This window comes from Oncorhynchus mykiss, chromosome 2 (assembly GCF_013265735.2).
Source record: "Oncorhynchus mykiss isolate Arlee chromosome 2, USDA_OmykA_1.1, whole genome shotgun sequence".
Classification (NCBI taxonomy): domain Eukaryota; kingdom Metazoa; phylum Chordata; class Actinopteri; order Salmoniformes; family Salmonidae; genus Oncorhynchus; species Oncorhynchus mykiss.
The window spans coordinates 56,934,447-56,947,204 of record NC_048566.1 but is presented as its reverse complement, the minus strand read 5'-3'; the positions used below and the strand labels follow the sequence as shown (position 1 = coordinate 56,947,204).

The following is a 12,758-nucleotide window of genomic DNA, read 5'->3' as shown; positions in this document are numbered from 1 at the left end:
TGTGTTTACGCAGGCGGGCATGCACACACACACACATAGCACACGCACACACATGTGCAAGAGAGCTCACACACGCATGCACACATAGAGAAGAGGGGGGTTATAGGAGATCTCCTACCATCCTGTTCTGTCTTTGTCAGCTCTACTAGTTTCTTCTGTTTCAGGGTGTCCACCACGTCAGCCAGGCTTCCTTTGCGGCGTTCCGGTGTTCTGAAGGCGGATCCGCCTAGCAGCTCGCCGCAATCCTGGGAACACTCCTCAGGCTTTGGTGGAGATATAGAGTTATTCCGGTAGGAGTTCAAGGAACAGCCCTTGCTACTAGCATTGTCCTATAGGAACAAATAAAACAGGGGTGTTTTGGAATTAGTGGAATGACAATACTAGGACTTTTTCATTTTTTCTTTAGTAGCTTATGGCCATTATTTCAACTTATCACTCGCCACAAAGTTAAGTGTAACTTACAATCTATTTCTCTAACAACTTTTAACTTTTCAACACCTCTCTATTGATATCCCTAGACTAATGGGGTGGGTGTTGTTGCTGTGGGTGTTGTTTAAATTGTTGCGTAAATCATGGCAATCATCTTCTTACAGCAGAATTTAGACTCGGGCCAGGTTGCAAATCTCTGTATTGGCAGCCAGAGAGTGACACCTTGGCACAGAGGGACTGGCATAGCAGTGGGGAAAGGTCAAGTTGAGATATATGTCCCAAATGGCTTCCTATTCCCTATGTAGTGCACTACCCATAGGGCTCAGGTTAAAAGTAGCGCACTATATAGGGAATAGGGTGCCATTTGGGACAGACACCATAACTCAGCAGTTTCGCAACAAAGACAGTCCCCTTCGGGCTTGTACCAAGAACACGGTTACGGATATCCCCTCCCTCCATCTTGTGATTGACGAATGCAACTCAATACAGAAGAATGACACCGGTCATACATAGACTGTGGGGCAAGGGTGAGAGGTACATTTTTACAACTGTCATGCATGGAGATAGCTCTTTTTAACCTGAAAAGGCCAGCTAACTCTGACCCTATGTCAAAGAATCCCACAGGACTGACGATGGCCATTTGGGGAGAGAGATTCAGCCATGCTTTTTGTAGGACTATGAGTTTTTGTGACACTGAATAAACTTCCATCAGCTAACATATGCGACTCGTTTCAGGATACTAGGTGTGTGTCATGCGTCACTACTCCACAGGAGATCAATTAGTACGGAAACTTCTGTATTTTAATCAAAATGCGTTTTTTGGGGGGGCAGAAATGCCTTCTGGAACAGGTGAACTTTCATGTGCCTAAATAACAAATATTTATGCCATCTGTAGATATGAATACAATTGTTAAATTATGAGCCTAGTTGTTTTAGCCACAGAAAAAGAAAGCAAACTTCCCGCTAGCCATGATTGGCTGAGATATTGAGTTCGGACCGGTCTGCCATGCTTCTGTCTATTTGAGCTGGTCAGTATGTGTAGGTAATCCTGTCTAACACGGCTTTAAAAAAAATATATCCCGTAGTAGAACTGCATAAGTGTTGCTCTCCACCTTCTGGAGGACCGAGTTTTGAAATCAGTGTAATTCGAGTTTAATAGCTAAAGAGATGGAGAAAACACCTGTCGCCGGATTACATCTTCAAACTAAGGGCAACCATGGCATCCGTGACAGAGAAGGAGAAGCGTCCAGCCATGTATACGTAAGATATTCTAGCTAGCTACATTTTCAGATATTACACATTTCTAATTTTGTCAGAAAGTCATTTTCATTTCAAGATAGTGTACTGTTGGCTCGCTAGCTAATGTTACGTGAATGATCTGTGTAGTAATATTATTTGTATCTCAGAGCCATTTGCTTTGCTAGTTATAGCCGAATGTTAGCTAGCTAACATTGCACCTGGTTGGTTAGCTACCTGCAGATTCACGCAGGGTAGTAACGTCATGAGTTGGGATTATGATTAATTGTTTAGCTAGCTAGCTACATGTCTTAACAAGAGACCCCACTATGCAAGTATCCATTTCAATAGAATGTTCATGATGTCACTGTGATATGACAGCTGTTGATAGACTTATTTGGTAAATTGGCTCCCACATGGCCGGTGTCTGTAAACGTGGGCAAAAAAGCGTAAATTGTTGACAGCAGCACAGTTGCAGTTAGCAATACTCTGGATAACATAAAAACAGCCTAACCAGCTCTGCTAGGGCGAGTAAAATGGTCAGAGTGAGCTGTTCTCTCATTTGTGTCTGTAATTAGCTAGCCAACGTTAGCCAGTTAGCTTGGGTGCTAGACTGCTGTTAGGACAGAACGCTCGGATCAACCCTTAAAAAGATGGATGGGGATGAAGCTTAAAAGGGTGTGAACGATGCTGAACGGGTGTACTTTTATCCAAAGTAAAAAACAAATTCAAATGTTGATACATAAGATCCCACGGGCTTTGGTCAAAAGTAGTGCAATATATAGGGAATGAGGTGCCATTTGGTACGCAAATATACTGTTTGGTATTGAATGCACATTGTCCATCAGTAGACACTGTAGCACAGGTGGCCTGACGAGTGGTTTATTCCTGTATGTTTTCTCCTCCTCTTACAGAGCGGCGGAGGGCGGGGGGGGTCTCCAAGAACTTTAGATGGCTTTGACTAACAGCGACATCTTAAGACCTCCTTGAATCTGTTCCAAGAGGCATTTCTCTTAAAGAGGAAGATTCCTCTGTAATAGGGCTCAGTGGCAGTGTGTCAATCTGACGGAGAGTGTGTGTGTTTGTGTGTGTCTCACTGTCTGAGTAGGGCCTATACTCTCCCAGTCCGACTCAGGCTGGCTGTCTCTGATTGGCTGGTGCTCCTCTGGGAGGGGTTTGCCGTGCAGAGGGGGCGTAACTGGCTGGTCATGGCTTTCTCTGTCCTCATTGGCCCAGCCCACACTGTCCTGACCTATCGCTTCCTCTTCCTCTGTCGCCGGGGGAAACGGAGGTGTGGCTCGCTTGGACGACATCATTCTATAAGGAAACAGGGAGAGGGAAAACATTTATGAATTTCCTCAATATTCAGGCATATCTACAGTTTTTCAATCTTGAAACAGATATGCACCCGCTGGAAATAACCCAAAACAACCCCTATAATTGAATTCCAGGATTAGGGTGGATGGCAGGATGATAGAATGCTCTCATACTGGAAGAGAAAGACAGAAAGAAATTGTGAACCACAGGAAGACTTCCTGGATTAAGCGGATGTTGCTGATGGCAGATCGCATGGAGATAAAGACCCAAACTCTGATGTGGGTTTTATCAGTGGTGTGACTCCATCGCCTACTGATTCCTAGAAGTCGAGTATTGAGGTCCATCATCAGGAAGACAATCACGACTACACTGCAAAACAAGTCCTTCTAGTGTCTGGTTATTACACTTGATTTTTTATAAAACTAGTTGTTCCTGCCAAAACTAGCATCTGGATTTAAAAGCACTGCTGTGCAGAGGGGTTTCTCTGTCTCCTTCTCCAGTGGAATTTATAGATTATTTTGAGGTTTTTGAATAACTTCGTTAAAGGTGCAATAAACAGAAATCGCTCTGCCATTTCCTGGTTGCTAAAACTCGAATTGTTCACCTAATTTCACTTCATGAGACAAAACAAGCAATGCATAATGTAAAGAATCATTGTACCATCTAAACCGCTGTGAAATATATTTTCAATAACCCAAAATGTTGTATTTTAAGCTGCTTGAAGCTGGTGTACAAAACCGAAAGTAAAAGACGCAAAAACAAAACTTAAGAGCGGGAAGCATAGAAATAGCGTGCTTAGAAAAGATCTATCGCTTATAGACTTGCTTTCAATGAGAAAGACATTCTCATTAGTCGCCCAAAAAGTGATATATTGCAGCTTTAAAACATTCACTGAATGTTTCAATAAGACTGTTTATTTGGGATTAAGCACAGAGAGGACACGTGGAAATTCATTTCCTTAGGCATTAATCACGGAAACACATTTCTTTTTAATTGTGAAAAGCATTAGGGATATTCATAATTGTCTGTTGTGTATCAATGGAATTGGTCCACTGTGCCACCAGGTTGGAGTTAGCAAGCAATGTTATTGTTTTTTACGCATAAAGCTGTCAATTGTTGTCGATTCAAAAATAACCCATTTTATAAGGAAACACGCAATCATTAAGATCAGGTGTGGCCAATTAGTGGGTACAGCCAACACACCTGAACACACTTACTAAGATAGAGGCTAGAGAGAGCTTTGTTGATGCTGAAAATGGAATGTATATGTTTTTAAATAATATTCTTTGAACATTCTCTAATTGTCATTAGTGTTCTTGGGTTTTTTTATGGAACGTTTTCTTAACGTTCTCTGAACAATTTGACAACATGACTTTAAATAGAACCACGAGAAAACCTGTAAGAACCTTAACGCTGAAGTACTGGAATTCACACATTGTGAAACAAGAACATTGTTTCTTAAAGTTCTCTGAACTATGAGAACATTCCCAATGTCAAACCAGTTGGAGAACATTCCTAGAACATTACCAAACTTGAAATTAAATGTAATGTAACCATGTTTGAACTTTTGGGAAATGTTCTGTTAAAGTAATGAAATATCAAGGAAATACAGTGGGCTTGATTCAAAGTGGCCTTCTGTGTAAACCTGTATTTCCTAACGCAAAGCCTCATGCCACCACCTGACCGTGCCACGCCAATAAATCACTTGCTGCAATTACTTTACACCCAAACCCCCTCAAAACAATTGTTAAGTGTTGATTGATAATACAAAAGCTGCATGCCAATTCTCCACTCTTCTCCCAAAGTGTACATTTGCACACTTACTGTCATGGATTTAACAATGGCGTAACGCTTACACCGACCACATGATACCAAATCCATGACAGAGAGTGTGCAAGCGCACACTCGGGGAGAAGGGTGGCGAATTGGGCCTCAAGCCAAATGGGATTATAAAGTGGGAACATGAGAGTTGTGTTTCACGCCAAAGACAATCAAAGCCCAAAGATTCTATGAAGTAGAACAGTATTAGCACTCCATAAATCACGCAGGACGGTTTATCTTTGAAGTGTTCTGTCTCTTGGGCCCTCTGACACGTAAATCCAACCCTTACTCAAATATCTACGACCGCCCGACACAGACAGACAGACAGACAGACAGACAGAGAGAGTCAGAGAAAGAAGGGGAGAGGAAAGTTGAGAAAGAAAGAGAACAAAACGGGAAGGAAAGGATAGCAGGTATCCCACAGTAGCAGGTATCCCACAGTAGCAGGTGTCCCACAGTAGCAGGTGTCTGGAAGCATATGCACGGGATCAGAGGTGGACGTTCTGCAACTGTCACCTGGAGAAAATGATACATCGTATGTGCTGAAAAGAACCTTGGAGAGAGGGGGCAGGGTCTGTACTAGCATTGTGTGTGTTGGTGTGAGTATGTGTATGCTTGCATGTGTGTGTGCGTTCAAAGGGGTGTGAGATGGTTGTGTGATTGTGCACAAAGCCAAACTTGGACAGGAGAGGCCCCTTGCATGAAGTCACACGGCCGTCCTTGCAAAGATGACATCTGACGCCAGCCCTGACCCGACCGTGACACTGACGATAGCATTGGTTAATTACCCCACCAAATCCATCTACTGTGTGTTGCTATCATGCTCACTCCCTACAGGCTGAATCACAAACGGCCGTGATTGGGAGACCCATAGGGCGTCGCACAATTGGCCCAGCGTGGTCTGGGTTTGGCCGGTGTAGGTGCGTCATTGTAAATAAGAATTTGTTCTTAACTGACTTGCCAAGTTAAAGAAAGGCTACATTTAGATTTAAAAAGGGAAAATTCACACTTTTTCAACATAAAATGCATAATCTCCAGCACCACCGCAATGTGGTGTGAAAATGTGAAAATGTCTATGTTCTGTAGTTAAAAAGATAGAAAAAGATAAGTGTTTCTGATGACATCATCTGGAGACACTCGTGACATCATCTGATGTGCATCATGTGATAAAACAAAAATATGAGCAGGCAAAGGTTAGCAAGCAAGTGATATGGAATACACACTTAACCCAGGCCCATAGGCTAGCATAAAAATTGTACACAATCAACAACAAACCCAGTAGTATGCGCCATCTCCCAATGCCATTCAACACAATATCACAATGCTTCATGTAAGGAACCAGAGAGTCTGGCCCTCCAGTCAGAGTTAGCTATATGAACTTTCACGCCCCCTGCATAGCAGAATACAGACAGACAGACAGACAGACAGACAGACAGACAGACAGACAGACAGACAGACAGACAGACAGACAGACAGACAGACAGACAGACAGAGTTCACATATAGACCCATATGTCCCCTGACTCCAGATAACAATCCAAATTTACTACAACGCTTCAGCGGCTAACACACCAAGCGAATCGATAAGCGTGTTGCTTATCGATTTGGGCGGGAGGCAGAGGGGAGAAGAGGGTTTGAGGAAAAAGGAGAGAAGAAAGAAGGTGGCCTATATTTAGCTGACAATATTGCCGCCTGCTGTGTTCATGGGAGCTTAAGAGCTAGCTAGCTTCTTGGAACTGAGATATCATATGGCCTGGAATGCCTGGACCTCATAAAATCGCTGCCACTGAGAGTATCATCACGCAACAGACCCAGAGCTGTTTGTTAGTGTTAATGAGACCAACAGACCGTGTGTAGTTAGTTAGCATTAGCCAGACCCAATCATAGAAAATAGCAATCTCCATTGGCAATATCAGGCCCAGTATAATTGAGTGAGGCAAGGGTTTGGTTTATGTTAGCTAAAGCGGCAAAAAAAAAAACTATGATAACAAGAATGCATTGCTGTTTAGTCCTCAAACAGACACTATAGTCTAATCTAACAATAACCATTTTTCATCAATTCCGTTCAAATTATCTCAAACTTACATTAAGGGCCATCAATGAAGAGCCCAACCGTTGCAGATACATTATACAGTGCCTTGCGAAAGTATTCGGCCCCCTTGAACTTTGCGACCTTTTGCCACATTTCAGGCTTCAGATACTGTTGTGAAGAAGTTTAAAGCCGGATTTGGATACAAAAATATTTCCCAAGCTTTAAACATCCCAAGGAGCACTGTGCAAGCGATAATATTGAAATGGAAGGAGTATCAGACCACTGCAAATCTACCAAGACCTGGCCGTCCCTCTAAACTTTCAGCTCATACAAGGAGAAGACTGATCAGAGATGCAGCCAAGAGGCCCATGATCACTCTGGATGAACTGCAGAGATCTACAGCTGAGGTGGGAGACTCTGTCCATAGGACAACAATCAGTCGTATATTGCACAAATCTGGCCTTTATGGAAGAGTGGCAAGAAGAAAGCCATTTCTTAAAGATATCCATAAAAAGTGTCATTTAAAGTTTGCCACAAGCCACCTGGGAGACACACCAAACATGTGGAAGAAGGTGCTCTGGTCAGATGAAACCAAAATTGAACTTTTTGGCAACAATGCAAAACGTTATGTTTGGCGTAAAAGCAACACAGCTGAACACACCATCCCCACTGTCAAACATGGTGGTGGCAGCATCATGGTTTGGGCCTGCTTTTCTTCAGCAGGGACAGGGAAGATGGTTAAAATTGATGGGAAGATGGATGGAGCCAAATACAGGACCATTCTGGAAGAAAACCTGATGGAGTCTGCAAAAGACCTGAGACTGGGACGGAGATTTGTCTTCCAACAAGACAATGATCCAAAACATAAAGCAAAATCTACAATGGAATGGTTCAAAAATTAACATATCCAGGTTTTAGAATGGCCAAGTCAAAGTCCAGACCTGAATCCAATCGAGAATCTGTGGAAAGAACTGAAAACTGCTGTTCACAAATGCTCTCCATCCAACCTCACTGAGCTCGAGCTGTTTTGCAAGGAGGAATGGGAAAAAATGTCAGTCTCTCGATGTGCAAAACTGATAGAGACATACCCCACACGACTTACAGCTGTAATCTCAGCAAAAGGTGGCGCTACAAAGTATTAACTTAAGGGGGCTGAATAATTTTGCACGCCCAATTTTTCAGTTTTTGATTTGTTAAAAAAGTTTGAAATATCCAATAAATGTTGTTCCACTTCATGATTGTGTCCCACTTGTTGTTGATTCTTCACAAAAAATACAGTTTTATATCTTCATGTTTGAAGCCTGAAATGTGGCAAAAGTTCGCAAAGTTCAAGGGAGCCGAATACTTTCGCAAGGCACTGTATATACAAAAGTATGTGGACACCCATTCAAATGATTGGATTTGGCTATTTCAGCCACACCCGTTGCTGACAGGTGTATCAAATCAAGCACAATGCCATACAATCTCCATAGGCAAGCATTCATAGTAGAATGGCCTTACTGAAGAGCTCAGTGACTTTCAACGTGGCAACGTCATAGTACGCCACCTTTCCAACAGGTCAGTTCGTACATTTTTTGCCGTGCTAGACCTGCCCCGGTCAACTGTAAGTGCTGTTATTGTGAAGTGGAAACGTCTAGGAGCAGCAACAGCTCAGACGCGAAGTGGTAGGCCAAAAGTGAAGTGATGGACAAATGTGGGTTTGTCAAATGCCAGGAGAACGCTACCTGCCCCAATGCATAGTGCCAACTGTAAAGCTTGGTGGAGGAGGACTAGGCCCCTTAGTTCCAGTGGAGGGAATCTTAACACTACAGCATACAATTACATTCGAGATGATTCTGGGCTTCCAACTTTGTGGAAGGCCCTTTCCTGTTTCAGCATGACAATGCCCCAGTGCACAAAGCGAGGTGCATACAGAAATGGTTTGTCAAGATTGGTGTGGAAGAACTTGACTGGCCTGCACAGAGCCCTGACCTCAACCACATCGAACACCTTTGGGATGAATTGGAACGCCGACTGTGAGCCAGGCCTAATCGCCCAACATCAGTGCCCAACCTCACTAATGCTCTTGTGCCTGAATGGAAGCAAGTCCCCGCAGCAATGTTCCAACATCTAGTGGAAAGCCTTCCCAGAAAAGTGGAGGCTGTTATAGCAACAACGGTGGGACCAACGCCATATTAATACCAATGACTTTGGAATGAGAAGTTCGACGAGCGGGTGTCCCCATACTCCTGGTAATGTAGTGTATGTTTGAATCTCCCTGATGCCGTTTCATAATAATAAAATACATGTTTGCGTGATTCATTCCGAAGGAAATTAATTTCCTCGTGTCCTATCTGTGCTTAACCCCAAATACGCTAGCAGTCTTATTGAACCATTCAGTGAAGTTTTTAAAGCTGCTATATGTAACTTCTTGTGCGACCAATGAGAATGCCATTCTCATTGAAAGCAAGTCTAAGTAGCGGTGCCCGAATACCTTTGGCTATGTAGTATGTATGTGATGAAAGATGAACAGAAAATCAATAGTTGTACACAAAGGAGCATGAATGAAGTACACTCCCATCTACGCGCACGCACGCACGCACGCACACACACACACACACACACACACACACCCCCCCCTACTCAACTTACCTTGGTGCAATGGCTGTTACTATACATCTGATGAGGCACACAGAGCGAAAGAGACAGAGAAAGCCCCAGAGACATCAGCCTTTACTTCACTGTAAACTAAATATTACTACAGTTTGAGATGCCTGGAGGAAGCCTTAGGAGAGAGGAATGTAGAAATGGAGTAATTACAGTCGAGGCGGTGGCGGACATTTTCCCTGAAGTAGAGAATGTTCCCGCTGGGAGCCCAACAAAAGAGTGACTCTGGCTTCCTGGAGAGACTCTGATGAGACCATGATGAGACAGTGGTTCTAACAATACACTCTATTCATTTTTGTTTCACATGATTACCGGTCATGTGTCTCCAAACCGACTAGGCCAACCTAGGGCAACATCCCGAACGACCACTACCCGTTTCCAGGCCAATATTTACACACTATTAGAGTATCAAAATCAAATTGCTTCTCTCGAAGTTGCGTTCATGTCTAAGATTTTTTTCTCGGAAAGTCGAGCCAAAGTAGCAAATGTATTGTATATCCATGACACAAGAGTTGTCAAGATTGATAAGGAAACAGATCAGACACAGTGTGACCATGTCAATCACATATGCCTTTTATCACTTTAGTCATGATGAGTAAAATGGCTAACTGATATTCCACAAAAACAAGTAGCTAAAAGAAAACAGTCATTCAATCTAATTTAGCTGCTGGATACAAAATAGCTGCATGTAGTTTCTTTCCATAATAAGGCCAAGGGGGCATATTTCTATTTGCATATATATATAGGCATATTTCGCGGTTCTACATTAGGGTTTGCTTTTGGTTAATGTAGTTTCTTCCATCTCTCACCATAGAAAATGTATAAAAGACTTTTGGGTAATGTATTTCCAAAAACACACTCGCCCAACCTATATCAATGGACGTTGATCCCTTCGTGAGCTCAAGCGAAAGAAAATGGGGGGTCAGAATTTGGCAGGAGTTCATCATTCACTACCTCTCCTGGAACATGGAAACCTGACTATTCCGGAGAAACAATAGGCCATTGTGGAGCGTGGAGGCAGAAGGACCTGTCCGTGACAGATGAGAGGTAGAGCGAGGGCCCCTCTTAGAAAAACAGCACACAATACACCATTCAGTAGCCAGAGTCCCCTCTGCCACTTGTGGAGTGATGAGGGTGGCAATAAAGGCCTCTGATTCGCCCAATTGGGTGTAAAATCTCCAGCAATTTCCGCTGAAGGGAGCTGAGGAAATGGGAAATGCCAAAAAGAAAGGGCACTAGAGAGAGAAAGGAGAGCGAGAGAGAGTGAGAAAGAGAATTAAGAAAAATAAGTCACAAAAAAGAGAGAAAGAGACCATTCTGGATCTTCTTGGTCTCCTGGACAACCCCAATAAGCACACAACCAATGCTGGGTAAATAGTGGACAGAAAACAAGTTGGGTTATTTTTGACCCAGCCAGTTGGGTCACTTAGTTGGGATATTGAGCTATGATCCAACAGGTTATATCAAAATACTAGTGGTGTGGCTTAGTAGTGGTGTGGATTTCAGTTTTTTTTGGCCACCTGTGAGAGTAAATGTCATTCCGGTTCATCTATTCTATTGTATTGTCAACACATCTTAAGGTTGAGAGCTGACACTTTTGTAGCTTAATGAGGCTTGAACAAGTTGAGTTCCTCAAGTGCCTACGCTTATCCCAATGTTGGGAAAGTTTCCACTTAATGATATTTAAATAATAATGTTTTTAATTGTATATTAAAATATTGAAGGCAAATTTACATTTGCAGTGTACAAACATAACATGAACATGAATTACATTTACTCTCACGGGTGTAATTTATGTTCATCCTGTTAAGTCTGTACACTGCAAATAAATATGTTCCTTCTCATTACATATTTGAATATAACATTCATAACATGATTAAAATATTATAAAGTGGTAACTATCTCAACATTGGATATGCATAGGCACATAAGGAACTCACACTTTTGTGTAAGCCTTATTAACCCTTTGACACGTGTTAACAAACAGGTGTGATCCTTCTAAAGGGGTCTCTGCAACGTACACTCAAACCGGTGTGGTTAGAACGCTTATTTATAACGTCCAGTTTTGATTGACGCAACAGTCAGCGTCTGAGCTGGTCGGACTCTTTTTTCACAAAAACATTTTGCACAAACACAGCCCTTACAAACGTCTGTCCTGAATGTGACCAGTTTATTTTTGAATGCAATGTTCAGACATTCACAGAAGGAGCAACAGCATAACATAGTCATCCAAACCGGTAAATGTAGGCTACGTTAGTCCTAGCACTAACTGAGGAAACGTAACACAAGCGGTCATATGTAGCTAACTCTTGGCTGACAGAAACCACAATATGAATTAGCTAATAGCAACTACTATTTACAACTGATCGAAATAATTGAGTGAAACACTCTCAAAAAATGTAAAGTAATCCGACAATGGGTAGTTTGGGTGGGCAACCATGTTTGTTTTTTCGCATCAACCAAAGATGAGAAGAGGAGACAAGATGAGTTTTGTCTGTTTGCAGTATGTATATTGAAGGGGGTGTGTCGTCGACGATCATTCACTTCCGGAAGTTTACTCGAAAGATGAGTGAACCATTCCTTCACCTCATTATAACATCTTTGGTCTGACATACGATTCTGTGACACCCAGAATGCAGTGTATACTGTCAGCAAAAATGTCTCCACACATAGCTGGCAAATAACTTAGCATTAGCTCATCATAATCAGTACAACCTATTTTACAGGGGCCTCCCAACTGGCACAGCGGTCTAAGGGGGCCAGGGTTCAGCGTCGTCCAGGTTAGGGGAGGGTTTGGCAGGGGGGCTTTACGTGGCTCATCGTGCTCTAGCTACTCCTTATGGCAGGCTGGGTGACTCCAGGCTGACTTCAGTTGTCCGTTGAAAGGTGTTTCCTCCGACACTTTGGTGCAGCTGGCTTCCAGGTTAAGTGGGTAGGTGTTAAGAAGCGCGGTTTGGCGCGTCATGTTTCGGAGGGAGACACGACCATCGCCTCTCCAGAGCCCGTTGGGGAGTTGCAGCTGTGAGACAAGTTCACGAAAAAAAGGAGTAAAATACAAAAATATGTATGCAATAATCACCAGTACTTGAACGTGAATAAAACTGTAAATACATTATGCTCAATACATACAGTGCCTTGCGAAAGTATTCGGCCCCCTTGAACTTTGCGACCTTTTGCCACATTTCAGGCTTCAAACATAAAGACACAATCATGAAGTGGAACGACATTTATTGGATATTTCAAACTTTTTTAACAAATCAAAAACTGAAAAATTGGGC

At 42.7% G+C, this 12,758-nt stretch overlaps 1 protein-coding gene across 4 annotated transcripts in view; it reads right to left on the bottom strand.

Annotated features, from left to right (window-relative positions):
• Positions 1–12,758, bottom strand: part of LOC110492317 (transcription factor SOX-6) — a 158,698-nt gene that overhangs the window by 80,574 nt on the left and 65,366 nt on the right. For all 4 annotated transcript variants that reach the window (XM_036951228.1, XM_036951218.1, XM_036951247.1 and 1 more), the window contains exons 3-4: positions 2,763–2,982; positions 119–329 (exon numbers count right to left, since the gene is read on the bottom strand). In XM_036951228.1, the coding sequence (XP_036807123.1) occupies positions 119–329; positions 2,763–2,981 (430 nt within the window). In that variant the 5' untranslated portion in view covers position 2,982. The remainder of the gene's footprint in view (positions 1–118; positions 330–2,762; positions 2,983–12,758) is intronic.